General features: G+C 42.3%; 2 protein-coding genes across 6 annotated transcripts; one reads left to right on the top strand and one right to left on the bottom strand.

Annotated features, from left to right (window-relative positions):
- The first annotated feature begins 219 nt into the window (after positions 1–219).
- Positions 220–17,761, top strand: carm1l (coactivator-associated arginine methyltransferase 1, like). 5 transcript variants are annotated; one of them, XM_064308363.1, is made up of 13 exons: positions 220–486; positions 3,180–3,305; positions 5,821–5,924; positions 6,123–6,227; positions 7,026–7,136; positions 9,477–9,654; positions 10,106–10,196; positions 13,049–13,130; positions 14,072–14,157; positions 14,551–14,640; positions 14,851–14,988; positions 15,933–16,022; positions 17,323–17,761. In XM_064308363.1, the coding sequence occupies exons 1-13, from the start codon at positions 351–353 to the stop codon at positions 17,330–17,332; spliced, it is 1,347 nt and encodes a 448-aa protein (XP_064164433.1). In that variant the 5' UTR covers positions 220–350; the 3' UTR covers positions 17,333–17,761. The 5 variants fall into 5 exon arrangements, with proteins under 5 accessions (XP_064164433.1, XP_064164432.1, XP_064164431.1 ...); XM_064308362.1 differs by having other exon boundaries at positions 223–583; positions 6,147–6,227; XM_064308361.1 differs by having other exon boundaries at positions 223–583; positions 6,144–6,227.
- Positions 17,762–19,337: 1,576 nt separating this feature from the next.
- On the bottom strand, positions 19,338–24,396 carry cfap53 (cilia and flagella associated protein 53). Its single transcript, XM_064307560.1, has 8 exons — positions 24,113–24,396; positions 23,399–23,628; positions 23,023–23,196; positions 22,256–22,559; positions 21,601–21,816; positions 20,875–21,091; positions 20,661–20,763; positions 19,338–20,158 (listed from the first exon to the last, which is right to left on the bottom strand). Exons 1-8 carry the CDS (start codon positions 24,167–24,169, stop codon positions 19,924–19,926), a joined length of 1,536 nt encoding a protein of 511 aa, XP_064163630.1. The 5' UTR covers positions 24,170–24,396; the 3' UTR covers positions 19,338–19,923.
- Positions 24,397–24,914: the final 518 nt, after the last annotated feature.

Raw genomic sequence — 24,914 nt, 5'->3', positions numbered from 1 at the left:
TCACAGAGATCAAGCGCTGTTTAGTGAGCGAAATCTTGCCAGATACAAAATAAATAGAAAAATAGCTGGTGCTTGAAATGTGAGTGCTTCTTTTTTCTATTTTTTATTTAAGTAATTACTTACACATATTTTTTATTTTTAAAACATTTAGCCAACGAAGTTTTTTTTTTTGTCTAATTTTAATCTTTCCCCTTTTCGCTAAGTATTCGTGCTGAACTGCCCAATAGCGCGCAGCTGTGGGAGTCGCTATGTCAGATTTTGTTCCACAGTCAACAAAACCTCCGCCCACCTCACAAAAAAACCGTTTCTCTCGACTCTCTTCGTTTATGGCAAAGTAGATATGCAGGCAGATGCGGGTAAATCTATGCAGTGACAAAGCAGTACCCCATCGCACTTGGGGGAACAAATGCCAGTGGTACTATGGACATGAATACAGAACGGGACTGTTTTCCGATCAACCTTCTCTTCCTCAACGAAGATCCAGCTGTGGGTGAAATCCGTCTCTCTAAACAAAACCAGAAATATGACCTCACTTTACAGGTGAGCGGAGAGGTTGGGGAAATCGAATTGACCGTTAAAGACAGTAAGTACAGCCTAGTTATTAATCTGCTCCCTCGAAAGACTGCTAACACGGAAATAATAATAATAATAGTAATAATAATATTTTTGTTATATTATTTTAGGAAAGTGGACATTAATCATTTTTAAGAAACATAATTAGCAGTAGGCCTATGTTTACTACTTAAATACATATTTGATTGTGATTAAAGCGGAATTATTTTGCAGCGCGTTCTTGATAAAATAATAGCTGAAGTATGAGATTCCTGAGTAAAATTTGGCTATTGGCAAATATCCTATGCTACTTCTTGTTTTGTAAATAAGTAGCTACATGAAAACAATTTAAATATATATTTATGTAGCCTGTAATTTATTCTCATTAGCTCGTCAAAACTGCAAAATTCCTCAAAATCTGACCGAGGGAAGTACTAATCCAGACACCTCCTAAATAAAAACTGAGGGGATCAAAAACAGCCAATGCAATTTAATACTGCCATTAGCCTTCTCCGTCTTGTAATCTGGTTTAACAAGGTCGAGTTGACTCGTTACTTTGTTTCCTATTGGTAGGTTTACAGTTAAAATTAAGTGTCCACACTGAAAATTACGACTTTCATTAGATTCGGTTTTGTTTATCAAGCAGACAGTCAAGCAACTTTGACCGCCCTGCTGCATCGTATTGTCTATGAATTACACAAATTAGTTTTCACGTTGAATAATGTGCTGCACGTCACACTGTCAGCTCCATGTTGCGTAATTTCATACTCTTTTTATTAGAACTATATGCTATGAACACATTTTCCCCGTTTTAATGCTGATATTTGTGCGTAGTTGCATGACGTCACAAGAAGTTTGAAGATTATTGCACTTAGTTGAGGCGCCTGCATAGTTTCAGGGGGATCTGAGGTTTGGAAGTGATTTTAATATATTACGTATTAATTCTGGAAACTGGCAAGTTAACATGACTGTAAATTTCACTTCGAAATGATCACGTGCTTTCTGTTATAGTTTAAGATCTGTAGGCCGACCAAGTTTTATGGATCACATACTTTACAAAGGTGGTAGGTCCAATAGACCAAGTAATTTTGAGTTCCACTTATTCTTCATAAAAAGCAGACATTACATGTTCACCGGTACCATTTTAAGAGTAATTTGCATGGTAATTGGATGCCTGTTTTAAAATATTTGCATACGGTGAAGGCCAATAGGTGCATTGGACACAGTGGGATTTGATCCATTAGGTGTTTGAGTCAAAGCTTTGGATCTGGAATTTTATTGCATTTTAAGTGCGATCATTCATCGGTGTTGTTTGAACTTATTTGCATGTCCCTTTTAACCACTAGGAAAATTGGGCACGTTGCTGACAAAAACAACACAATTTTAAATTGCACATTGCCTTGTTCTCTTCAGGGTCAGCAGCTAAAGTAGGCGATCTCAGAAGAGGAATCGTACGCACCGAAACTGCATGGTGCAGCTGAATGAATTCAGCGAGAGCGGTGCGAGTGCTTCCGAACTTGTTGCTCCTCACGCAGGTGCTGTGCACATTTGGCTGGGGCTTCCCCGTGCGGGACTGGGCGAGACATGCTGACAGGCCGGGGGAAATTTATGTGTCTGTTGTGCAAGCTCGAGGAGCCCCCATTCACTCGGGCCCCACTGGGGCTCCGCTATGTGAGCCCAGCATTGTCTGCTCAGATTGTTTTCCTTGGTACGGTACACTGACCCTGACCGACTGCAGTTCCTGCGGTTTTGGCGGGCGGGATCAGATTGCGCCGTGACAGAGCTGGCTGCTGTGTGCCAGAACGGCACTGCGGTTTTTATTTTGCCGCACGTAGACCCCACAAGAGTCTTGGACCGGAAGTAGGACTGACCAAGACTGAAGAATTAGGCCTTTATCCTAACACTTTCGAAATGCAACAAATTAAAACCTTACGTATGTTTTATTATAGTTTTCCATTACAATTTAACTGTCCAGCAGAAGCTATAAACCAAAACAACTTGCAATAAGAAGACCTACTGTTTTTCAAAACACTTAAAAACCACTGGTATTGGAGCGTAACTCCCTTGTAGTTTTCATCGTTCAGGCTTAGGCTACTTTTTCAGCTCAAATTGTCAAGCTAATATCATTTTTTTTTGCCACTCCCCTGTATAACATACAGCTACTTGTATTGTTTTATAATCTCAATGGACATTAAAAGTAGACACTGTTGTCTAATTCTAATAATTTTAAACAGATTGAGGGGGAAAGGGGTTTAACCTTCAGATAAATAAAAATCTTAAACCAACATGGCTTTGAACCTTTTCTTTTTTTCAAGAAATTGCATTCAATGTGAATGAGTTTTAGAACGTCTGGCATAGTCTCCAAGATTCAACACATAATTTCAAGTCCAGAGTTAAAGATGAGGCTGGTCAACCAAGAACTTGTGGTTATGCAAGCGGTGGTTATGGAAACGATGGTCATGTGGTTATGGAAACAATCATCTAATTTAATTTGCTGATTGATTGTTTTGATCAGATTCGTGTTGTCTTTATAGAATGCTGTTAGGTGTAAAATCATCTCTTTTTCTCATCGGTACCTCGTGTATGTTGCTCCTGAGTGAAATGCTTTATTTGTGCTTTCCCTGCAGGTGATGGGGTGTGCGTGTCAAAGTTTTCTGTCAGTAGGGAGACGGAATGCTGCAAGGTTGGCACCCAGTCATTTCTCGTCACCCCGGGCTACTTCAGCATTCTACTGCACTTCAGCACACAGATTGGTGAGTGCCAAGCGTCAGTCATCGCATAGCCACACCCACTGCATTTCAGCACACAGATTGGTGAGTGCCAAGCGTCAGTCATCGCATAGCCACACCCACTGCATTTCAGCACACAGATTGATGAGTGCCAAGCATCAGTCATCCCATACCACACCCACCAACAGTCCTCTGGGAAACACATATCATTAATCTGCTGTAGGAATACCCAAATCGGGTGGGTACTTCACAAAGCAGGATTACTGAGTTAGCTGGAACAGTAACAGTAGCTGGAACTGCTCTTTTTACCTCTGTCCATGTTCTAGATTTGGGAGGGTTCCGGGTTTTACTCGAAGAAGTTGTCCAGCTAACTCAGACCCTTGAGGCCTGTCGTCCTGCTGGTTTTTTTTCTACCTGACAGTTAATTGATCAATTAATGCCCACTAGTCTCTTCTAAGAACAATGAAAACCAACAGTACTCCTAGCCTTGAGGGCCAGATTTGAGTATCCTTACCTAGTTGCATGTTGTATTTAAACAGACCTCTGAGGATTCCGTGTGTATTTCCCATGTAATAGCACAGTGATGGATATTATCTGCCAATTGTTAGGGCAAACAAAGCACATACAGCACTCCATATCACTTGGCGAAATGATAAATGTCAACACAAGCTGATCATTATCAGAAAACCCAAGTATTCAGGCTGCATCTTCGTTCCCCTCCCATCCATATCCCCGAACTCTCCCACCTTTTACACACATTCCTTTTTATTTGGATAGATGGTTTTAGTTATAGTCTCATATTTTTTGGCTTTCCTTTATAGGGCTTGCTATGGATATCATGTTTATATGTTTAGAATGTGTACTTTGGTTCATGGTTAGCATAGTTAGCTTGCACTAGTGCTTCAGTGATTTTACATGTGCTGTCACTGGTTTTGGGAATAGCTGTTCGCCGGGACTTGCGCTCGTGCTCGCATTAATCAGGTGGGTGCGCTTAAGATTCTCCAACATTGTAAGTCTGGATAAGAGCTGTGGATAAGAGTGTCCATTAAATGTAATATAATGTAATGTAATGTAATGTAATAATGGGCCCAGGGTCTTACCAGTTCACTCCTGTTTCTGGAAACGGTTCAGCCCATTTGCCCTTGGTTACGTGCGCACGAAAGGATTCCAGAACATGTGCAAAACATCTGAGTGTGACTGTGCTCGCTGGAGGGTGGCAGAATGGTCTTACGCCATGAAACCCAGACCGCCAACGGAGCCAGGATCTCTGGGCTGGGAGCCGAAAGCGCTTAAAACAAGGGCCTGCAGCCCCGGTCCTAGACAGTCGCGGGGATTTAGTTGTCATTCGGTACATAATTGAATATAATAAGTATAGAGCAACTGACTACACAGGTGACATAGCTGGCATAGCTTCTTGGATTTAAACTGGTTGCTAATTTTAAAGTGAAAACAAAAACCAGCCACACCCAGTGGCTCTCAATGGCCAGGGCTGGGGACCACAGCTTAAAGCCTTTTCTCAATTAATTCATCAGCTATGACAGTTCACTCATAGATTCGATTACAGGAAAATAATTCATAAAGGGATACAGAATAGCCATTGTCCTCAGATTCCCATTTCTATGCATTTATCAAGTGAAATATGTTTCTGGTTGTCCATGCACAAAGATAGATATTGTTTCAATACATGAATTTGCACATATGTGCATTTCACATGCAAGACATGCTGTTCCACTTTTATTTGTCTGGTTTATATCTGTGTGTCATCTGTCAAGACTCCACCATTTTGATGGTAGTGTATAGAGACATTTTTTGGGCAGTATTTTGTAACAAAAATATTTTTGTGCTCATCCCACTCCATGCAAAAGCAGTAATTTAAACTTAAAATTTTTTTAAAAAGTCACATATGAATCCAAGCAGAACTGAAGGATGAATTTGGACAGAAGTCAAAAGTCTGTCCAGCACTGCTTTACTATGCACTACTCAGATGTAATTCATTTTATTTTAACACACAGGGGACATTTTTGATGTTTTGATGTTCAAAGACCTTCGACGTGACCAACCAGTGTGTGGACTTTATTTCCATCCCCTATCGATTCTTCACGCTTTCTTTATCAAAGCCTCAAATCACCATTTATTTCACCACATCACCTATTTAAACAGCTGGACACTTTAGTGTGGAAACCCACTCATTGCTACCAAATTAACAGTAGTTTTATCAGAGTTTTTATATTTTTAAGATTTAGATTGCAAAGATTAAAAAGTAAGAGTACTCTCTTCATGTATATTGTCCAATGCCTGATCCATACCAGTGACTGCACCTTGAAGTATGCGTTTGCATGGGGAACTCTTATGGTTCCCTCTGGGCATGCTTGAACCTGTAAGCCTGGTAATGGAAACTCTAAGCTAACATGGTAGTATGGGCAACCTTTCAGCTACCCACAGTCTAGGTGTGTGGTAGAACTCTTTCATATGGAATGTGCTGGATAGCTGATAGCTGGATATCTCAACACTGAGGAGGCCAACTCTTTCCATTGCTCAGATTTCCAAGCATTCCAGAAACTGCTGAAAAGGGGAATCGGCCATGAGACAATTTCTGCTTTTGACCGGCGGACCGATGATTCCTCTGCCCTTCAATATTTCCAGGTAAAAGGATTAAACTGTTTTTAAGCTAGTCATGGAAAACAGCTGGTTTGAATGGGTAGTGTACGACTGACCCATAACTGTGTGAAATATTGGTAAAAGTCTATGTTTTTGCGTGGTGGAGATTGTGAGCGGGCAACAGCCACCGATAACGGTGTTGCCCTGTGTGGAGTACTCCTTTACGGGCTCCTGTGCTTTCAGTTTTATGGCTGTTTGTCACAGCAGCAGAACATGCTACAGGATTACCTGAGGACTGGCACATACCAAAAGGCCATTCTGGTGAATGAGGTGGACTTCAAGGGCAAGGTGAGGCCAAGGCAGCAGGGTGGGTGCACGCTCACTTCTTTGGAGTTTTGGTTGCCAGATGTGCAAAAAGCATCCATCTGGGGGATTCCAACTTTTGTGAACTTTTGAATTACCACATTTCTTTGATGACCTAATTTACCCCAGAGCAGAGCATTTGGAAACAGGCAAAATTAGTGTGTAATATTTGAAGCTTTGTGAGTTGATGCGGGGAGAAAACTATAGTGAAACCTTTCTATCAACAAACATGCCGGATGCAGAACATTAGCCAGCCAGTGGCTAGCTAGTTACTGTACCATCCGGCACTACAATACCAATCTTTTTGAGAAAGTGCCTTCTCATAAGTTTTTATGAAACTTTGACTAGTGGCCATCATACACATAAATGAAGCTCCTGTGGGAGAGCAGCAGCATGACTGCTGACCACGTGGTGCAGGTGACCGTCATGCGAAGGTAATACACTGAGAAAAGCAAAAGGGAGCGCCAAATATTGTACATCATGGGCAGGCAGCCACCATACGAAGGTTACTGCCAAGGCATGTTTCAATGCATTTTAAATAAGACATGGTTTTATGATACGCATTACATTTATTTATTTTATTTTTTAAATTTACACACACTGTGACAATATGGTCACAGTGCGTATCATAAAATTCCCCAACCTGTGTGATGGTGCATTTTGTCACATTGTCTGAGCTGGAATATAAAGTTTTCGTTTTTGAAGTGGAGTATTGAATGGATATCACTGTGTGTGGTGAGAGAAGAAGAAAAAAAACACTTTCTGGATCTTTCTCTCCCTTAGACAGTTTTAGATGTAGGTTGTGGATCGGGGATCCTGTCCTTCTTCGCGGTTCAGGCAGGAGCAAAGAAGGTGTACGCTGTAGAGGCCAGTTCTGCGGCCAAATATGCTCAGGTACGTTTCTCTCCTCTTTCTTTCATCAAGGAAAAACATGTATCTCCATTTCTGAGTTTGATATAGTGTTAGAAAGCTTGCGTCATCAGTTGTGTATTGTTAAATAGTTTATGGCATTAAAACCTGTCTAATGTAATATAATGTTATGAAAACCGTTTTTCCCATCTTCTTTTTGAACATTTTGTTTTGCTCCAGCACTTTTCCTGAACTCTTGTGAGTATGTGGTTGCCCTCTTTATCTGAGAAAACAGTTTTTTGTCATTTCCTGAAAAGGTGGCCTTTAGGAGTTTTTTTATGATGTTGAAAAAAGGTTAAAGTTCAGTGTTACAGTATAATAGTGAGGCATCAGTATTTCTGCAAGGTGCTTTATAGGTTCCTGTACCCCTGGGGTTTGCAAGCTAAAAATGAGCTCTCTGGGGACTCATTAAACATTTTTCCAGACACAGTTTCCGAAGATGTTGAAACAACACTAGCAAGCGAAAGAATCTGTGCAGTGTGTGGCGACTTTCAAAATTTCACCAATTCCAGCTCTGAAACAAATGAAAGCACTATTTCTTTCCCTGAGGGAAATTACTGCAGTGCAATCTCATTACTTGATTGACACTCGATTGTTGAAGAGGCATAAATAAACCACGATTAAAGCATTAATATAAGGAATATAAGAAACATGGTCTATTTTTGTTACTCAGTGTTCCATTTGCCCTACCTACAGTATAACAGCTTTTTCTAATTGGTTTCCCGGTTGAAAAACTTGTATGCTTTGTGTTGCGATTATTAAATGAAGCATTTTGTGATTCTGTTTTTGCAAAACTGCTTTCTTATTTTGCATCCTGTTTATTCTGCATTTTGACCATTGGCAAGTGTGGTCATTCGTAGCACTTGGCATAAGTCATCCTAAGTAAATATGATGAATAATTTGTCACATTGTTAATAACCACGATGCCTCACCAGATTTGACCCTGAGACTGGTAATTTAATGTAATGATGCATTTGTATTGCCTCGGAACCACAATCTCAGACTTACTACAGTACTTCAGCCCCTGAAAGTTTGAGCTCTGTCCCCTTGTTGACTCTAAAGCTCAAAATTCCAAACGTTTAATGACTTGAAGACAGTTTTGGCCAATAAAAATGGTTTGGGGGCAAAGGAAACATATTTTTTTATGGATGGGCTGATCCTCACCTAACAGTCAAGCATAGTTAACTCTGTCCCGTTTTCCCCCCATTTTTTCCCTCAATCCTTTACATATTTTTTTTACTTTTTTGAGATTGCAACCAGATGTGTCCAGTGTCAATTTCTTCCGGAATTTACCTCCTTCCCCAAAGCACAATATCAAACTTGATGGCGCCTTTTAACATGCGTTTTTCAGGTGGATAAACTGGGCAAGGAACAAAGGGTCCTCCTGCAGTATCTTTGATTCAGATCATTAGGTTCTTGGGCCAAAGGCACAATCCAGTGGCGCCCAGACAGAGCCAGCTGCCAAAAACACTACATGCCCGGCGCCTGCCGGCCTGATGTGTAGGGGACGGCAGTGCGAAAGTGCACGGTACAAAAAAGAATACAAATAAACAGGAAAAGGTTCTCTCACAACTCACTGCGGCAGGTCTACCGTGTGGAAAAACCACCTAATGTGACCAGGCTTGGCCTCTTACTGGAAAAAATCTTTAAAATCTTCACAAATTTCACCTACGGTAAAACCCTCCTCACTCCCACCCTCCAGCTTTTCCACCCCCTAAACAATTGCCCCTGCTGCAGGATCAAGAGGTTCGCTTTGAAGACTCGGTTTGGGCAGATTTCTTGCTCCGTCGACTGGAACCCACTCTTGGTTGTTTGGAAAACTGGGAAGTGCATCAGATAGCTTAATGGGAGATTTCTCATTGCAGGTCTACCTGAACATAATCGGTTACGTTTCGCCATATTTTTAGACAGGCACACCGAGGTCAGCCCAGGAGACAAACCATATGGTGTGTGACTGGCTTTCATGTTGTTGACATTTGGTGCTGTATTTATGGTGTTGGAAGAGTCAAAAGAAAGCAATGAAAGACGTCTGCACTCTGGCCAGACTGAAAATGTTTTAAATGTTATGCTGTGAGTTATTTAATAGGCTACAATGTTGATGGATGCATGTACCAGCTCAATAATACAACAATACAGCTCTTTACAATACAACATGGCAGTAAAGGTGTAAAGTGGTGAATGGCAACATTTTAGTATTCCTGTAAACCCTGCAAGCTTCCAGCTATGGTGTAAATAGGTCCAGATCAAACTGATGGTGTTCTTCCCAAAGATAATTTTTCAAAGACTTTTTTCTATTTTTTTATTGTATTTTTTTTGTTGAAACAGATACTTGTTAAAAGCAACAACCTCTCAGACAAAATCACAGTCGTGGCTGGTAAGATTGAGGAAGTGTCTTTCCCGGAGGATGTGGACGTCATAATTTCTGAGCCCATCGGATACATGCTGCTGAACGAGCGAATGCTCGAGAGCTACCTCCATTCACGGAAGTGGCTGAAGCCCAACGGTGGGTTCAGACAACATGCTAATGCGCTATTCCTCAAGGGCTTTGAGTGTGTGTTTAGCACTATTGCATCTGCATTGGTTTAAATTGTTGCTCCCTGACAATCTAATCATAGTTTTAGTACTTATTTTTTTGCCCAGGTATGTACTGAAGTCATATGTTTCTGTTCATAATTGATTTTTTCAAACTAACTCATGTTAAATCTGTTTCAGAGCTATTAGTTATTATTCAGGGCAGCTCTCGCATTGGTTAATTAAAATTCAGAAGAGTGCTTGACACTTTCTTGACTTAATTTCTGCTTAATTTATCAAATATGAAGTGTATCACTATGATACACTTCCCTGTTTCAGTTGACATGTCATTTGTGTTGTCTTGATATAGGTAATGAAATGTTGTTCATCTATAGTTTCATGCCCTAGGGCTAAACAGCTTTTTTTCCATTTCCCCTGTACAGGAAAGATGTTTCCCACCTTCAGTGATATCCACTTGGCTCCATTCACAGATGAGCTGTTGTACATGGAACACTATGCCCGCTCCAGCTTCTGGTGAGAGGTGTAGTTTTACCACACTCCCTAATGGTCTGAGATTTGAGTCTTGGATTTTTAGTTCATTATAGTGTTTGTGTGTTTGAATCACCATAGTCTTTTGATGGTTATGAGATTTAAACAATGGCAATTTTGACAGTGACACATGGCAGTGACATATGTCAGGATGCTGTCAACAGTGAACATCTTGGTTTCTGGAATTGTAGAGCTGAATTCCAGTGTCGTCATAACCTGTTCCCCCACACACCACCATTAATTAGTCTAATTAATTACATTAATTACCAGTGGTGGAGTGAACTCCCCATGACCGACAGCATACCCAGGTGGACCTTTTACCACCAGCAGACTAAAAACATCAATTTACACTGTAATTTTGCTGAATTGATGCTGCTCTGAATTGATGCTGCACTGAGTCTGCTAGCCCTACCTGTGCTACATCTAGCACTATACCATCAAACCAATCTGATATTTTAAACACTACATGCTGTGGCACTTAATGTTATGTTGTGGGTTTGTGTACTGACAATGACTACAATGAGCACAGCATCAGCTTTATGTGTGCACTTTTTAAAGACACTCTGGATAAGTGTCTGCTAAATGATAAATGGATTGTGACTGTATAACCCCCCTACCCCGTAAGCAGCCTTCACTGTCCCCCACACTTCCTCACCAAATGTTTCCAGCCTCACGCAGAGATTGGGGAGAGGGGTGTACATTTCAGCCCCTGCCCCCCCCCCCCCAGAGGGGATGGGGCAGTGGGGGGGTCTGTGGTTTTCAGACAAGCATTGCTGGTAATCCATTTGTCGCCTGCTGTTCAGATGCAGGACTGAGCCCAAATGGGATCTCTACCGCTCCAGTGAGGTTCCAAACTATAACACATGTCCTGGCAAGCGCAGTGGTTCTCATAATCCTTCTCGGGTTACCAGTGATCCGATAACAGAAGGGTTAGCAACGCCCCCCCCACCCCCACCCCCATGAATACGATGATATGATTTTTCTCTTGGGTTTTCTTTGCTGCAAGTACCAGCATTTTTACCGACTTGGCGCTGAGGCTCAGACTCAGAATAAGCTCTGCCCTACGAGTCCATGATACATTTTCAAGAGCCTGGAGCCCCGCCAGCGAGGCCTCGCGGCACGCATGCGTTTACAGCGTGAATCTTTATCCTGCTGGCGGAACGGCAACGCACCGCGGGAGACGCTAATGGCTTTAGCACAGCTCATGTGGGCACCGATCGTGTCTTCGCTTGCAGCCAGCGGACGAGTTGAACGGCGCTCACGGTGCAGCGACCAGGTTCAGACCGCGCGTCGCGTGCAAGCCGCCAGCGGAGCATTCGAGAAGCTCAGGCCTCAAAGAGGGCGGCGGTTCAAAACAAAACTGAATCTGCAGTTGGCAATTATGCTGACATTCTGAGAAATTAAGTTTGCGGCTGCTCTTGTTTTTAGTGTTTTTTGGAATTGCATAAAAGTGCAGAGGCCAAGCTAGTAGCGGCATTGCCATGGAGGTAAAGGGATAGTTTTCTTTCTAGGTTTAAAAAATATATATTATTTCAGTTTTAGTGTACGTTTTTGATTGCAGCCAACAGTTTTTGTATGTGATGAAGGATATTTTAGATATTCAGAGAAGTTTCAGTGTACCTGCCTTCTTTATAGTGGAAATATTTTTTTAAATTTAAAACATCCCTCAACAGGAGACATTTAGAGATATTTTAGATTTTCAGATATTTTAGAGATATTTCTGAACTACTGAACTGGCAGGTATAGGGCATTCAGAGTTAATGGTCAAAACCGAGACAATCCAAAGCAGCTTGTACGGTATGTTGGCTGTATGAGCAGATTCATATTACAGCATTTATTAACAACAAAAAAATTGGTTTTTAATATTTAATATTTGCTGGTACTTCTTTCCTTGAGGGCGGTGGTCTCAGGTTGCAATGTCCCATAGGAAATAGTTCCAACTTAAAATAATATTATTTTTTTGAAGAGTGGTTTGCTTATATACAACCTATGTGTACAAACTGTTTTGGTTTGTAAATACTTGGAGCATATTTTCTTGCTTTAGTGCATGAACTTGCAAAGGCCCGTATACATGACACTGCAAAGCTAGCAGGCCATCAGAAACTGAACATAAAATATCTGGAAACATGTTAATTATGTTTCATCGCACATAAAAACTGCCTCAGCCAACTGAAAACACACTAATTTGGACGGTGAATTTGGTATGTTTTTAAACTGAAAACCGACGTGCATTTGGATTTTGAGACTTGCAATATATATGCTGAGAGCGGCATGGTTGCCAGGGAGCTTAGGTCATCCAGGCAGAAAAGCGGAACCCCTTTCAGCACCCACCCCAAACCCCCGTTCACTCTGCCCTTACCTACCTTCTCAGCTCCAGCGTTGACAGGTTCCACAGTCTGCACACACGCCTGGCTGCATCTACTTATCTCTGCGAAAGATCAGAATGTCACTATCAGTGGCCTAAAATTCACCAGGGATTCACGAACAAAGACCACAAAAGCATTCAATGAAATTGTAATGTGAATGGCTGTGGCGCATAGAATGTTTTACCTCTTGAAAAGGTAAAGCTGTGTCAAGTATAATTTCAGGGGAGAAAAGGCTGTACACGCACATCTGGGAAAACTCCACAGGTGCTTGGGGGTATGAAGTGAACTAATGAGGTAAAAGAGACCCCTCACTCTGTATTAAGCTGTCATGGTGCAAGCAATGTTTCGGTCTGCAAAGGTGTCTGTCAGGTATCGCGATCATGTGAAACACAAAAACAGGGCTGCATGTAGGGTCACGAAGTTCAAAAAGTGACCAACTAGACCAACCTGAATTTCTGCTGCTCTCTGCAGGCATCAGACCTCTTTCTATGGGATCAACCTGAGTGGCCTCCACAGCGCTTCTTCAGATGAGTTCTTCAAACAGCCCATCGTGGTGAGTTCGCCATGCTTTTGTCATTGGGTGCTGGTGGTCCAGGTTACCTTAAGTAAGCCTGATCCAGCTGCTGGGTGGCGCGTTCGGTTAAGGTATCACAATGTGGTGTATGGATGAGCCCCATGGTCTTGGATGAAACCTGGACCATGCCAGTGCCGACTGTGGTCGGGAGCTCCATAGAGGGACATGCAATTGGTGATTGTCCAGGGAATGGGACGGTTCAGACGGTTAGGGTTCTGCATTCATCGCTATCTAGTGACCTCCGCTGGACGATTGGGCACCTGTGGGCTGCATGCTAAAGCCGTGATCTTCCTCCGACTCCTCTACACGTGTTTCGGGGGAGAACCTCTCCAGAATCGGCAGTGTACATAACTGCGGCTGCTGTTACAGACAATTGGCCGTTCCAAATTGGGGTGCGCAGTAAAATGTGTTAATTCAACTATAACAGAGTGCATATTCCCTGAAAGTGACAGCCACAACATGTTGAAACTGTTGCAACTTTTCCAACTGGCTACTGTTTTTTTCTAAATTAATTTCCGAAAGAGACATTTTTACTGTGGAATTGTGACAAATGTTTGTTTATTTATTTATTTATTCATGTATTTATTGATTTATTTATTTCAGTGTTGCTGATTGGTGTGCACTGTACTAAATAAATCTGTCACCTTGTGGGTGGAATTACATTTTCTCATTTTTCTCTCCAAATTGTTACCCAGTGATGGATGTCGATGGCTTCAAGAGGGAGATATGTTCACATTAACAGAGCAAATAAACATAGTGACCCATGACCCATTTTTATCCATTTTTTTATGTAGAATTTTATGTAAAATCTGATATAATATTAAACTGTCTATTGTCAGGTGTTGCTTTTTGCATTAACTTGCCAACAGATGAATGAACCTTTTGTTTTAAGTTTTTTGTTACAGTTTTCTTCTTTTTAGGACACTTTTGATATGCAGATTCTCATGGCAAAATCTGTCAAATACAGCATCAATTTCCTTGAGGCTAAAGAGGAGGATCTGCACAGGTTAGTGTTATGACTTCAGCCATTCTTACTGTGTACTCTGGCTGTCTTTATATTTACAGCATTACAGGTGTGGGCTTGGTTAGTACTTGGATATTAGATCTCCTGGGAAAACTCTTGGAAGATGCATTTGAAGGGTTGTATGGGGTATGTTTCTTCTGGAACAAAAATAAATAAAATACATGCCACAGCAAAGTGATGGGGCACTGTGCTTTAGACCATGTGGTCATACCCACCATTCTGATTGGCTACACAGTTTCTTGCATTCCCTACCAACTTTGAATTCCCAGGTTGTCACTGCAAAAGTTCTCAGGTGGTCTGTCTAGTTAAAATCAAGGTAAACTAAAAGGTATTAGTAACTTTTGCCGGAATATGATGTTAAGGTTTTTTTTTCAGGATCGAGATTCCCTTTGTCTTCCAGCTTCTCCAGTCCGGGTTGATCCATGGATTGGCAATCTGGTTCGATGTGGCATTTGTGGGTTCCAGGTAAGATCAGGCAGTTCTCTTATTCTATCTTATTGTACAATTTTTTGTCATTTTTGTGTCATATATAGTGGTGCTCTGCCATAAACAGGCAGCATACATGTTTCATAATACTTAATTTACACCTGAGTCTAAAACTGCTGCTATTGACAATCAATAATGTAGTGGGGTCTTTAGCATTAATGGAAGTTTCGGGGGTGTCTGTGCATTTAGGGTGACGATGTGGCTGTCGACCTCACCGAGCGAACCCCTGACCCACTGGTATCAGGTCCGCTGCCTGCTTCAGACCCCCCTCTTCGGCAAAACAGGTCAAACGCTGTCCGGGACGGTCCTGCTCATGGCCAATAGGAGGTGAGAGAGCTCATCTGCAATGGGAGGGACAGTTCATCAATGTTTTCTCAAATCATAAAAAAGGATTTTGTTAGAGGAAAAGATGCAGGTCTTGTCCTGTTTATTAAATCTTAACAAAAACATGTTTGCAACGTACAAAAATGCCAGGTTACTCACGCACACAAAGCACTGTCTATATGTCTTTCAGTAAAACTTGCAAAATCTAGGCCTACCATTAAAAGTATTGATATCAAAATGAGGCCAAGTTACAGAAACAATATTGGCTATCTCAGCTCACACAAAATAAACAAGCTTTATTGCAAAGCAATGCTACCCATTGTCTATTAAATTATTTCATGTAACTTGGCACTGTTTTTTCATCTTACCATCTGAAGAGAATGTGGTCAACTCACACTTTATAATTTCTTTTTTGTACTGTGTTTCTTATGCTTAACTGAAAATAATAATGCATATAAATCAACCATAATATGATTAAATCTGGAGACAGACATGCATACACATACACAGCCTACGAGGTAAACTGTAGACTACAACTGTTAGTTGGGGTTCGTTAACTTACATCAATAGTTTAGGTGGGTGAATTTCATGATCGGTGATGACAAAGAAAATTATAACGTTTTCATAAATATTGTTTCCCCCCATTATTATCCCCCTGAAGTGATCGTTTTTCTTTTGAATGTTTGTAGAGAAGTAATCATTTGTCTCTCTTCTTTATCTTGATCATTATGTACACGGCTTTTTCAGTTGCTGTGGACTAGAGAATCTGTTAAATGATTAAAAGTGATGTAATGTTTAAACGAGGCTGCTTATATGTTTGACTTGACTGTGATGAAAAACTGTTTTGGGAGATCAGATTAAGGGTACCTTAATGAAAGATGTGTTTTGTTATCATACCATCGCAAGCAAACTGCCCATTAAAAGCTGCGTTTGGCCTTTTCTCCCAGGCAGAGCTACGACATTCACATCACGGCTGTAGTGGACCAGTCTGGATTCAAGTCTGGCAACAGTTTGGACCTAAAAAATCCTTTCTTCAGGTAAGCTAGGAGCAACAGTCTGGGCCAAAAAAACACTTTCCTCAGGTGAGGCAGAATATTATAACAAATCCGCTCAAAGAAGATAGGAATAATTTGTATGTTTCTAAGATGAGACTTAGCTTCTCTCTGTTTTCTTCTATCTGACCTTGTTTCATCAGCCCAGCCAGCCATGAAATTGAAATGGTACAGTAGATTAGTATTACGATTTTGACTGTCTTGTGAAGCAGGGGTTTTCAAACTCCTTCCTGAAACCCTGTTTATGTTGGTTTTTGATGCTGCCAATCTCGCAATCAATGATGGTGGTTGAAAATGTGCATTTTAAGTTATTATTTACAAATTTTAGACACAATGCAGTTTGGCTCATTGCCATTTCTTCTTGTCTCTGAATGCTTGTCTTTGAATGCTTTAGTGTCAGTGAATACACTTTCAGCAGTTAGGACCTCACTGATTTAACCCGTCGGTCAATAAATGAATTAATTTAAAAAATGCAACCTCTTTATAACGTGTCTGTTTGTGGCTAATTAATATCTATTAGCAGCTCAATACAATATAGGGGCTGCAATTATGACAGGAAAGAGAAATTTCAAAGACACAAGTCCCTAGGACAGACTTTGAGAACCCCTGATATGGAGAACACACAAGGATGTAGAAAGTCTGTGGTGGGTTGGATTCTAACCCCACCTAGTGGGTGGCATTATTATTGCTTGTCTCTGTCTACTGAATTCCCTCTGAAATAGCAGCATTAAAAATAGCTCAAAAACAGATATAATAAATATACACATCATCATCGTCATGGAAAAGGCAAATCTCAGAGAAATAAATCAGCCACTGATAGACCAGTATACTAAGAATTATGCCAGTATACCAGAAACCAGAAGTAGCATACATATGCAAGCCTTATCTATGATGCAGAAAGGTGAGCGTTAAACTAAAATTAATGTCCTGTCTCTGTACCACTGAAGCTGAAACTTTGTAGTCTGATGGAATTTATACACATTTCCACAATGAATGAATAAATAAATAAATAAATAAATAAATAAATAAATAAATAAATAAATAAATAAAGAATTAAGGCAATACCAACAATTGGTGTTCTGTCTTTGGCCAGGCCAATAAAATGCATATAAGATAGCACTGGAAACTCCTATCACCCAGAACCTCCTAAAGAAAGGTAAGCAGCACAGATGAAAGGAACTAGGCAGCTGACCATCTGGTTCTGAGAGAGAATCTGTGATTATAACTTTTTTTTGTTTAAAGATTGTCCCACTGATTGGTCTGTCCCTCTGCCCCTTTTCTCCAGATATGCCTAGGCCTTGCTCCCGTGCCTTCGCAGGAGAACCCTGGGACAGGTTGTCTCAGACCAGGAGCCAGAGAACCTGCAGTTCAGCCAAGTCAAGTGGACCTTGGTGTGACACCTTGGTCATGTGACCTTGTTTCCATGGGAATCAGGGCTGCCACATCCTTAGTGTGTCCATATCATGCTGGCCCGTGCCAAGTAAACCACTCACCACCAAACACGAACTCCACTATATGTTTCATAAGTAATTTGGCTTTTTATAATCATGCCAATTAACCTGAATGTTTGAACCATATCTAATTACATTTTAATTAAGATAGCCGATTTATTGAACACAACTTCTGCTTTTTCCTAGAATGAAACATTTATCATTTTTTAAAAGCATTTTTAAAGGATATTTTATGTGCCTACCTCACATAAAATATTACTGCATATATAACTATGCTAACAAAAAACACACATGCACACACACAAGTAAATTTGTTGCGAAATGTAAAATGTACAATTCACAACAAAAGAACTAACAATAAACATCTGCAAATGGTCGGAAACTCAATAAAATTAACATCTACGGGCCCCATGTGATTCACCCCACAAAACTGATGGAAACTGCGACACTAACCAAAAAAGATAGCAAAATAAGAAAACATGGCTGCCAGCCTGTAATTCAGCACCAAATAAATACAGCATAGCAGAAGTAAAGCCAGAAATCCAGAAGGTCCTCAACCAGACCTGTAAGGTCAGGCTCAAATGGAAAAGATAGAGGAGTCATGCATCATGGCATTTTTGCTCCTTCCAATTACCCATACTTGTGTCTGCCATCCTAATCAATGTAATAAGGAGAAAAGCACAGCACAAGGAGCACCCCAACCCATAAGGTATAACGCTATATACTGCAGTGTACAGTGCAGTTGTTAGCTAGCAAAAAAGTTTGGCTTAGTACTGAGAGACTGCCCATGAACCTTACAGTACTATTAGCCTGACCAGGCTGCCCATAACCTTTCAATACTATGAGTCTGACCAGGCTGCTCATAAGCTTATAGTACTGTGAGCCTGACCAGGCTGCTCATAACCTTTCAATACTATGAGTCTGACCAGGCTGCTCATAACCTTACAGTACTGTGAGCCTGACCAGGCAGCTCATAACCATACAGTACTGTGAGCCTGACCAGGCTGCTCATAACCTTACAGTACTGTGAGCCTGACCAGGCTGCTCATAACCTTACAGCACTATGAGCCTGACCAGGCTGCTCATAACCTTACAGTACTGTGAGCCTGACCATGCTGCTCATAACCTTACAGCACTATGAGCCTGACCAGGCTGCTCATAAACCTTGACCAGGCTGCTAACTATAGCCTAGTACCAGAGCTGCCACAGGCTCCACACAATCTTACAGCCTGACCAGGCTGCTAGTTATATTCTGTTTTAATGCTGATAGTTTAACTTTATTATGGTCTATGATAGATTTTTTTTTTACAGTATTGAGTGGGACACTTAATTATGGCCCTTGTAGGCCAGTCATGCTGTTGGTTTGCTTTCTTCCTCTCTAATTGCCGATTTAGCCCTGGGCCTCCAGGCCAATGAAGTTATTGGCCATTAATCATTTAATTATTTGGCAGACATACAAACCAGCATCAGTTCTGTCCTCAAAAGCCATATTTGAGTATCCCCGGTAGAGACTTGTCACCATGTTAGTCTTTCATAATTATTTTTTATTCCATTTTTTTACCAGAAACATACCAGCTAGCATTATCATACATACAGCACTGCAGTCGTGGGGCAGTGAAGTTGTATGAAATGTAATTTGTATTGTCTGCTCGACAGAAATCCTTTCTGACTGCTTGTCTTTGTAACTTTTGTTTTGAATACAGTTGAGTTGGGCTCACATTCCATTGTTTTAATTGTGTTTTTCTGCCTTGTAATTTCTGTATAGTAATACACACAATTTATCTAGCTTTCTAAATGGTAGTGGCAATTGCAATATCTAACATTTATTAAAACAATACTCACTCAGAGCTATTAAGGAACACATTTATTGATAGTGAAAAAGTCTAAATTGATAAAACAACAATATTCAATGCTGCCAACAGATTGTGGTGCACTTTGAAAATAACTTATTTATGGCTACAGAAGACAAATATATTTTCAACATATAAAATGCAACATATCACAAGGAAATAACTATTTCCTTTCCTGTATCGGAATGCTGTATCAGAATAATTATCTCACTACTAATGAATGCCTTTGCAATGCCTTCTTACTGGGAAATCTGGATCTAATGATGTCAGATTTCTTCTGTTAATTCAGGGATGTGATTTTTCCTGATTGATCAGGATATACTGATTTTCAGACTCCAAATGTCTGTGAGGCTCTTTGAGTGCGTCTGTGCTTATGCCATACCCAAGTCCTCAGCCTCTGACGGAGACATTCAGAAAAGGCCGGAAACAAAAATCACATCCCTGGAATCACATCGATGGTGCGCGTGTGTGTGTATGTGCGTGCATGTGTGTGTGTATGTGCGTTTATGTGCACATCTGCATGTGTGTGTGTGCGTGTGTGTGTGTATCTGTGTGTGGGCGGGCACGTGAGTCTGTGCCTCCGTGTCACTCCCCGTAGCAGGAGGGAGTGGCCTTCAGCCTCCTGAAGGGGTGCACCAGCTCGGCGCTGGACTTGGCCTGGTTCAGCACCGCCTGGAGTTTCTTCCGGTACTGCTCCTGGAAGGCCATGCCCTGCTGCCGCTCCTGCTCCTCCTCGGCCCGCTCTGTGTCCCTCTGCCGCTGCCGGAACAGGATCTGGGACAGCAGGTCCGCCTGGTGCTTCTGGCAGGCTCTCTTCACACTGAGGAGGAGGAGGAGGAGGAGAGAAGCCACACCGTCATCAGGGCCCTTCCACCTTCCGCCAGCCCCTTTTGCACAATTTATACACATCATTTATAAACACTTATTTACTATCCACGTGGTGTGATTAGGCCCCTCACTGCTATGCTGACTGGGCTAATGGGATGGAATAATAGGGATAAGATGGATGTGACACCACCTTACTGTATGAGAAAACAGGAAACAAGCTTACTTCCATCAGACACGCTGAACCAAAAATAGCAAGGTCAAGCACTAGTGCTTATATTAATCAGGTGAATGCACGTATGTTTCCTCCACAGCGTAAGTCGCTCTGGATAATACGTTCACCTGATACATTGTACTGTAGTGTGTGTGTGTGAGTGTGTTTGGGATGTGTATGCATGTGCACGTGTGAATGTGTGTGCATGAGTGATGTGTATGTATGTGTGTGTGTGTGAGTGATGTCTATGTGATGTACATATATGTGTCAGCATGCTTCATACCTGTCCTTCTCCTCTTTCTCTAGCTCTTTACTCTCTTCGATGATTCTATGCAGCTCCTCTTTCTCTCTGGCAAGTTCGGCCTGCTTCACGATGTTCTGATCCACTGTGGAAACACACCACATGCAGCAGGCTCGCAGAATTCTTAAGAAAAAGGACTCATATTTAGGATGAACCGTCCCTTTAACGGGCCGATATGGGTGCGTGCCTGTCGTACGTTTCTCCTGTATCTGTGCGCGCCGGGTGTCCATCACCTCCCTCATGAGCCGGTCCCGGGCCTCGCGCTCACGGCGGAACTGCTCCGCCCGCCGGGCCCAGTTCTGCTGGAGCTCCTCCTCGAACAGCCGCTCCGCCTCCGCCTCCTGCTGCTTCTGCTCCTCCATCTGCTCGGCCAGGTACTGCCGGTACCGCTGCTGCTCGTCCCGGAGCTGCCGCTGTGGGTGGGGGTGGGGGGGGGGGCGCGGCCAACGGGGTCAGACAGCACGCTCGTTTATCTGTCCTCGCTTTCCGCTTCTCCCTTCCAGTCCGCCCACTCCACCCTGGCTCCTTCCTCATTTCCACCCACCCCCCCATGGTTTCCCTATCACAGGTCTGATTCTGAAATTCCTCTGCCCTGGCTCCTCCCCTAGTTACAGCTCTCACCTACTCCTTCTCCCTCCCAGAGCTCTAATCCCACCCCTTTCCTCCCCTGGCCTCTCCATCTCTCCCTCCCTCCCTCTCCGCCCACACACAGCGCTCCCACAGATTCTATAGATTTTACAGATACTCAACTCCCTGTGTCACCCTCATGCTGATGAACAGTAAAGTCGCAGTGGTTGTTCTGTACTGTAATGTAGCATGAGAACCTCCTCCAGTTGCCTTCCCCCCTATCCTGATGCAGAGAGGATGGAAGAACGCAGGAGCTGCGTATCTGGTTCGTGTATAAAGTCTGAGGCTCTCTCACCTTCCTCTCCTGGTGGTCCTGGCCCTCGTCCTTCTCCTCGGTCAGCTGGTTCATGATGCTCATGTCCAGGGCCAGCTCCTCCTGCTGCTCCCGAGCCAGACGCCGCATCTTTTGCCTGAGAGACAGATCCAGCTGCCTGCTGGTCTGCTGCTGGCTCTGCACCTTCTTCCTGCGCTCCCTCTGCTCCTCCAGACGCATCACTTCCTGCTGCTCGTGCTATCAGGAGAGAGGAAAGGAGTGGAAATTTGCTCAGGAACAGGGGGGACTCTTGCACTCACGCATCACTTCCTGTGAGGGGACAGAGGGGAATCTTACACTCACACATCACTCACTTTCTGTGCAGGGACGGGGGACAAGTTATCTACGAAACAAGTTATGAGTTGGCAGAGTGGACCCGTATCATCTTTAAGTGTGGAGTCAAAATTTGATGTATTCAATGTTTGAAACCACTGCAGCCGTTGGCAGACATTACAAAACTCAGTAGTTCATACTGAAGACGTCCCTCTGAGAATTAGAGCACTGTCTAAGCTGCACGGCTCTGGCACGCTCTATCACTGCTACAGTAAGTGCTGTTCTTAAGACCTTTTGGGATCTGATCACCCGGGTTTCCGGGACTACTGGCTGGGTAACGACAGAGATCCCGCCCGCACCGTACCAGCAGCTGGGCTTCTTCCTCCTTGAGCTGGCGGTTCAGAACCCTCTGCTTCTCCCTGGCCTCGATCTGCATGCGCAGGAAGTCCTGCTGCTGGCGGTCGCCGTGCTTGCGTAGCTCCGCCTCCTTCTCCTCCCGCTCCTGCTTGGCCAGCCGGTCCTGCTCCCAGAGCTGCGCATACAGGCGCTCCTCCTCCTGCAGCTGCTGCCGCTCCTCGTCCCGGCTGCGCAGCTGATAGGCCCGCTCCGCGCAGACGGCCTCGCGCAGACGCTGCGTCTGCACCTCCCGCAGCTCCTCGCACTGCTCCCTGGCACACACATACAGGGCCGTCAGAAGCTAACATAATGTGTGCTCACACCTTTGTGTAATGTGCACAATATATTGATGACATGATGCAGGATGTATAATGATGTATTTTTTCTACAGTGATATTCTGCAATAACTGCCTACATAATTTAACAGTGTGATACTCAAGGGTTGCAAATAAACAAAAACATGGGGGAAGTGAAGTATAATATTTAGGAAATTTGGCATCTAACTTGTGGTTACAGGTTAACTATGTGGTTACAGGTTTGTACCGGTGATTCCCAGGTGAACTAAACCAGAATTGGTTCAGTAAATATCCTGCTGGATAAATGGATTGTGTCCATGTTTTTTAAAGAGATTAGCTGTGTAAATTGATGTGGATAACTAAATGCTAAAATGTATGTAGACTAATGCAAATGCTACACCAGAGTAAGGCTGATCTTGAACACCGCCACGCGTTTTACCTGAAAAGCTGATCCAGTTTCTCGCTCACCACCCTCTGCCTGTCACTCTCCCTCCTCTCCTTCAATTCCTTTGCTCTCTGGCTCATCTTTTCCTGTTTCTCCCATGCTGTCTCCTTCTTATCCTCCATCTCCTGTAGAAGATCTCTCTCCTCCACTTCCAGCATGTTTCTCAGTCTGGGTGCATAATAATAATAATAATAATAACTGAGCAGCACTTTTCATACACTGAAAATGCTTCCCAAAAATGTACTCTGAGGAACAGACACACAGACAAAATCACAGTGAAATTAAAGTATACCTTCAAAAGTAACTGACAAAATGTTTAACCGATAATCATGAAAAGTTTTAGGGAAATTAGGTAAACACGCTAATTAACCTCTCTCTCCGATCATCAATGCCCATTCGATGTTGGTCAAGAGCCTCCTGTACCCGCCTCCGGATGGTGCCCTGCACGATGCGGCGCCCCGTGGTCTTCTCCCAGGTAGACTTCAGGTCGCAGGTCTTCTGATACCGGGTGAAATCCTGCAGCTTTTCATACGTTTCTTCCTTCTTTCTTCTTTCCAGGACAATGTGGTCAACGGGTTTCGATGATGGGAACTTCGCTCTCTGAAAAATTAGCAACATCAGCCAGCTGATTTGGTAACGTTATGGCCAGAATCATCAAGCGGTCATAAAGGCTATTTGAATTCATGGTTATTTGGTCAAGGGAAAACTTGCCCTAACAAGTCATATTCATTTTCAATTCATATTCCGCAATTGTCTTGTGAATGTACTAACGACGTACCGATAAACAATTTGGACATTGTGGTTCTGAGGCAACGTAAGCTAGAACCTGTTTTTGGAGTCTTTAACAAATATGTCGGGTAGTCTAACGTTAATATTATTTATCTTACAAATGGATGTTCTGAATTATAAAGGTCAACCAGTAGACCGCTGGCCTAACTTGGGCTATGAGATTAGATGTTGATTGACTTTAGCTAGTCATCAAAAAAGTGTAATCTTGGCTTTATTGTCTGTAAATGATCTGTTTTCCTATAGCCTACTGCAGTTTAGCAAACCAGCTAGCGTTATTGGTGCCTAAGAAACTTACCACGGCAACTGAATGCGGTGTTGGCCCCGTGATTTCTCGTACCCGGTTCAGAATCATATTTTACAATTAAATATTACCTTGTTTATTTTAAAAGAAAAAACTCCTGAATAAATAGTATTATAACGATGAACAGTTCACATCGGCTGAACCGCGTTCCGAAACTAACGTTATGTGACAAGCAAACAGTTTCTGATAGTCTGGAGTTCCTGTCCGAACGGACAATTTTGGATTGTTTACGAAACAACTTAATGGGTGCCAAGGCAACCAATACCTCCAGAATGATGGGTTAAATGGCCAATAAAATCAATCTGCCAGTAGGCTGGTCTCTTGAAAGTCCACCAATACGTATCCGCCCTCCCTTTTCCATTCCAGTGCGGTGTGCTGGATCGCCAGGATAAAATAAAATAATTAATAAGCTGTAGTAGTCTGAACAAAGTTCATGTTATCATGTGATCTTTTAATATGTATTTATAAGCCACCAAAAATGGTGTGTGGATGCAGTACTAATAATACGAATTTAGTGTTATATATAACATGACTGATAGCATTTTCAATCATTAAAAAAATTGACAGAGAAAGATGAAACCCTATCATTTAATTAATAAATAATAAGCGTTTATATTCTTGTCATTCGTTTTAAATTTATTTTAAAATATGCAGAATATATATGAATATAGCTTTTGTTTAAGACCGAAAGTCCCCAATGGTTGTCAGCGTCACTGACCCTGGTTGAACATTCATGTTAATATTCGTAAATGAACTGAAGACTGTTCGGTCTCAACCATAGGTGTCAACAGACGTC

This window comes from Anguilla rostrata, chromosome 14, assembly GCF_018555375.3.
Source record: "Anguilla rostrata isolate EN2019 chromosome 14, ASM1855537v3, whole genome shotgun sequence".
In the NCBI taxonomy this organism is placed as follows: Eukaryota; Metazoa; Chordata; class Actinopteri; order Anguilliformes; family Anguillidae; genus Anguilla; species Anguilla rostrata.
Note: the sequence above shows the minus strand (reverse complement) of the source record. Positions and strands in the feature narration are given on the sequence as shown.

Bases quoted from the DNA above. Each gene is read 5' to 3' on its own strand.
- carm1l (XM_064308358.1), top strand. From the start codon at position 421: ATGGACATGAATACAGAACGGGACTGTTTTCCGATCAACCTTCTCTTC. The intron at 3,306-5,820 runs GTGAGTGCCAAG...TCCATTGCTCAG, and splicing joins GCACTTCAGCACACAGATTG to ATTTCCAAGCATTCCAGAAA. The intron at 9,655-10,105 runs GTGGGTTCAGAC...TCCCCTGTACAG, and splicing joins GAAGTGGCTGAAGCCCAACG to GAAAGATGTTTCCCACCTTC.
- cfap53 (XM_064307560.1), bottom strand. From the start codon at position 24,169: ATGATTCTGAACCGGGTACGAGAAATCACGGGGCCAACACCGCATTCA. The intron at 22,560-23,022 runs GTAAAACGCGTG...TGTGTGTGCCAG, and splicing joins AAACTGGATCAGCTTTTCAG to GGAGCAGTGCGAGGAGCTGC. The intron at 20,159-20,660 runs GTATGAAGCATG...CCTCCTCCTCAG, and splicing joins GAGAAAGAGGAGAAGGACAG to TGTGAAGAGAGCCTGCCAGA.